This window comes from Sinocyclocheilus rhinocerous, unplaced genomic scaffold (genome assembly GCF_001515625.1).
Source record: "Sinocyclocheilus rhinocerous isolate Xijiao unplaced genomic scaffold, SAMN03320098_v1.1 scaffold253, whole genome shotgun sequence".
Lineage (NCBI taxonomy): Eukaryota > Metazoa > Chordata > Actinopteri > Cypriniformes > Cyprinidae > Sinocyclocheilus > Sinocyclocheilus rhinocerous.
The window spans coordinates 601,347-604,304 of record NW_015627238.1 but is presented as its reverse complement, the minus strand read 5'-3'; the positions used below and the strand labels follow the sequence as shown (position 1 = coordinate 604,304).

At 34.7% G+C, this 2,958-nt stretch overlaps 1 protein-coding gene across 1 annotated transcript in view; it reads right to left on the bottom strand.

Moving 5' to 3' along the window:
• Positions 1–2,958, bottom strand: part of pygma (phosphorylase, glycogen, muscle A) — an 18,110-nt gene that overhangs the window by 2,516 nt on the left and 12,636 nt on the right. The window contains exons 11-16 of the mRNA XM_016532637.1: positions 2,249–2,412; positions 1,825–1,939; positions 1,552–1,653; positions 1,321–1,468; positions 676–734; positions 437–578 (exon numbers count right to left, since the gene is read on the bottom strand). Coding sequence (XP_016388123.1) covers positions 437–578; positions 676–734; positions 1,321–1,468; positions 1,552–1,653; positions 1,825–1,939; positions 2,249–2,412 — 730 coding nt within the window. The remainder of the gene's footprint in view (positions 1–436; positions 579–675; positions 735–1,320; positions 1,469–1,551; positions 1,654–1,824; positions 1,940–2,248; positions 2,413–2,958) is intronic.

Sequence of the window (2,958 nt, the reverse complement as noted above, 5' to 3'; positions counted from 1 at the left end):
AAGTTGTTCAAATGAAGTTCTTAGCAATGCATATTGCTAATCAAAAATTAAGTTTTGATATATTTACGGCAGGAAATGTACAAAATATCTTCATGGAACATGATCTTTACTTAATATCCTAATGATTTTTGGCATAAAAGAAAAATTGATAATTTTGACCCATACAATGTTTTTTTTGGCTATTGCTACAAATATACCCAAGCGACTTAAGACTGGTTTTGTGGTCCAGGGTCACATATAAAAAAAATAATAATTCAAAATATTAATATAACTAAAATATGAATGTATCTCAATGATACTAAAATAACACTGGTAGTAAAGCTTGTCTCTAATGATCAAAACTTAAATTATACAATTAAAAATAAAACAAATAAAATTACTTAAAAACATTTAAAATTAGTTGCATATGTGGTTCGCATATGTTGTAATTTGGCACCTTTTTCAGCAAGAGTGACTCTGTAGTTCTCCAGGAAAATGACTTTGAGGCGGTCGCCCACTACAGGGTCATTGTTGACCACCTCACCAATAGCTGTGATGAGACGAATGATCATTTTAGCTGTGTGGTAGCCTGGAGCAGCCTGGTAAGAATTGAGCAGAACATAATCATCAGACACTCAACAACGGAATTAAATAAACATCTGACTGCATTTAAATCATATGACATGGTAAGATCACCTTTCCTCCAATCATAATTGTTCTTGGGGTCCACTGCTTGTTAGGCTCTTTCTTGATGCCTGCAAAGTAGAAGTAACACCCAAAAAATGTCATAATACCTCCCTCTAAACCTTCTACAGCTTTATCTGATGATGTGTGTGTTTGACAGCGTTACATTTTATTTTTGCAAAATATTTTTTATTTTATGTTACGGTTATTTGTTCATTTATTTTAACTTTTTTATAAATCAATAAATCAGTCATTAATTTATTCTTATTTGCTTTTCCAAAAAAGTTTAAAAATTCTCCTTTGAAAAAAACACGTTTGGGTAATAGGAATAAGGAGAAGGGGAGAAATATTGTTATTTGATTTTATGGTATTTAATATCAATTATTTATTAATGCTTACTTTCTCTTCCAAAAATGTTTAAAAATTCTCGTGGGAGAAAATACCCTTGACTGATAGCAATAGTGGGATGGGGGCCAAATATTGTTATTATTATATTTTATGGTATTTTCATTATTTTTCGTGCTTGTTTTCTCACTCCTGGCTAAAAGTGATAGTGAAATCCAAAAATGATTAAAAATTCTCCTAAGAGAAAACATCCTTGATTAACAGTGATAGTGAGAAGGGACAGAAATTAATGAAAGTGCAGGAGTCACTCACGGTTGTAGAAAGTGATAATGTGCAGACAGTTGAGCAGCTGCCTCTTATACTCATGGATTCTCTTCACCTGAATGTCAAACATTGAGTTGGGGTTGATCTTTACTTTGTAGTGCTCTTCCAGGTGCACAGCGAACTTCATCTTGTTCTCCTAGAAGAGGCGAGAACTTAAATCTTTTTTAAATTCCAAACCTACTGGGCCATTGATATGTGCCGCATATCTTTTCTTCTAACCTGTTTAACTTTGGCGACATCTCGAATAAAAGCCTCATCATTGACAAAATCACGAAGCTTTTTCAGTTGATCCAGGTCGCGGATGAAGTCCTCTCCGATTCTCTAACATGTGAGCAAGCCAAAGAATTCAGAGCAGGAATAAGGCTATCACACCATGACATTGTACATTATATAAAACTACAATTAGTGCACACACAGTTCTGCTGACAGTCTGGGATTCTGTCACAGTTATGTTAACAAGCAACAAATGAAGTTATGAATGACTGCACCAACCTCTGCAATGACCTCAGCCAGACCAGGGTTGCACATCACCAACCAACGGCGAGGGGTGATACCATTGGTTTTGTTCTGGAACTTGTGTGGGTCCATCTCATAGAAGTCTTTGAATCTATTTAGTACATGAATAGTAATCATTATTTACTCATCCTACTCATGTCATTCAAAACCAGTAGAAGTCAATTATTCACTGAGAATGACTGTGACTGGGTGATTGAGTCAGTAGGAGCAATTCGGCAACAAATCGTTCAGTCCATTTTGTGTAAACGGAACAATTTGTTCACCGGTTCAGTTCACTAACATAATGATCTGATTCTGATGACTTGAATTTCAGTCTGTTGAGGAATCAAGTGTGAAATGGCATGTACCATGTGAATGCATGGAAAGATATCTGACTAACATGGTGTGTTTGAATACATACACGGTAGCTTTGAGGATGTCCGAGTGGATTCGTGCCACACCGTTGACTGCATGAGAGCCGACGATGCACAGATGAGCCATGTTGACTCTCTTCTGTCCGCCCTCCTCAATGAGAGACATGCGGCGCAAGCGGTCCATATCACCGGGGTAAAGAGAGGACACGCGCTACAACAACAAACAGAATGGGTTCTGTATACAACACACTCACAAAACTTTTTGCAGTTATGGCATCTTTTAGGATTGATATTATGATTTATCCGCTACCGTTCTAACTTTTTGGTTGGTAAACCTTTGTTTTCAATGGGAAAAAAATATTGTTAAATATTATTACAATTTAAAATAACTTTTCTATTCTACTGCCTTTACTCCAGTCTTTAGTGTCACATGATCTTTCAGAAACCATTCTAATATTCTGATTTGGTGCTCAAGAAAAAGTTTTAAAATGCTGTGCTGCTTAATATTTTTGTGTAAACTGTGATACATTTTTTTCAGGATTCTTTCATTAATTGAAAGTTCAAAAGAACAGTGTTTATTTGAAATTCCTTTTTTTTTTTTAAATTGTAAAAGTCTTTACTGTCACTTTTCAGAAATTAAATGCGTCCTCGTTGAATAAAAGTATTAATTTATTTATTTTTTAATCGTACTGACCTGAAACCTTTGAATGGTAGTTTGTGTTTTATATATATATATATATATATATATATTGCCGTT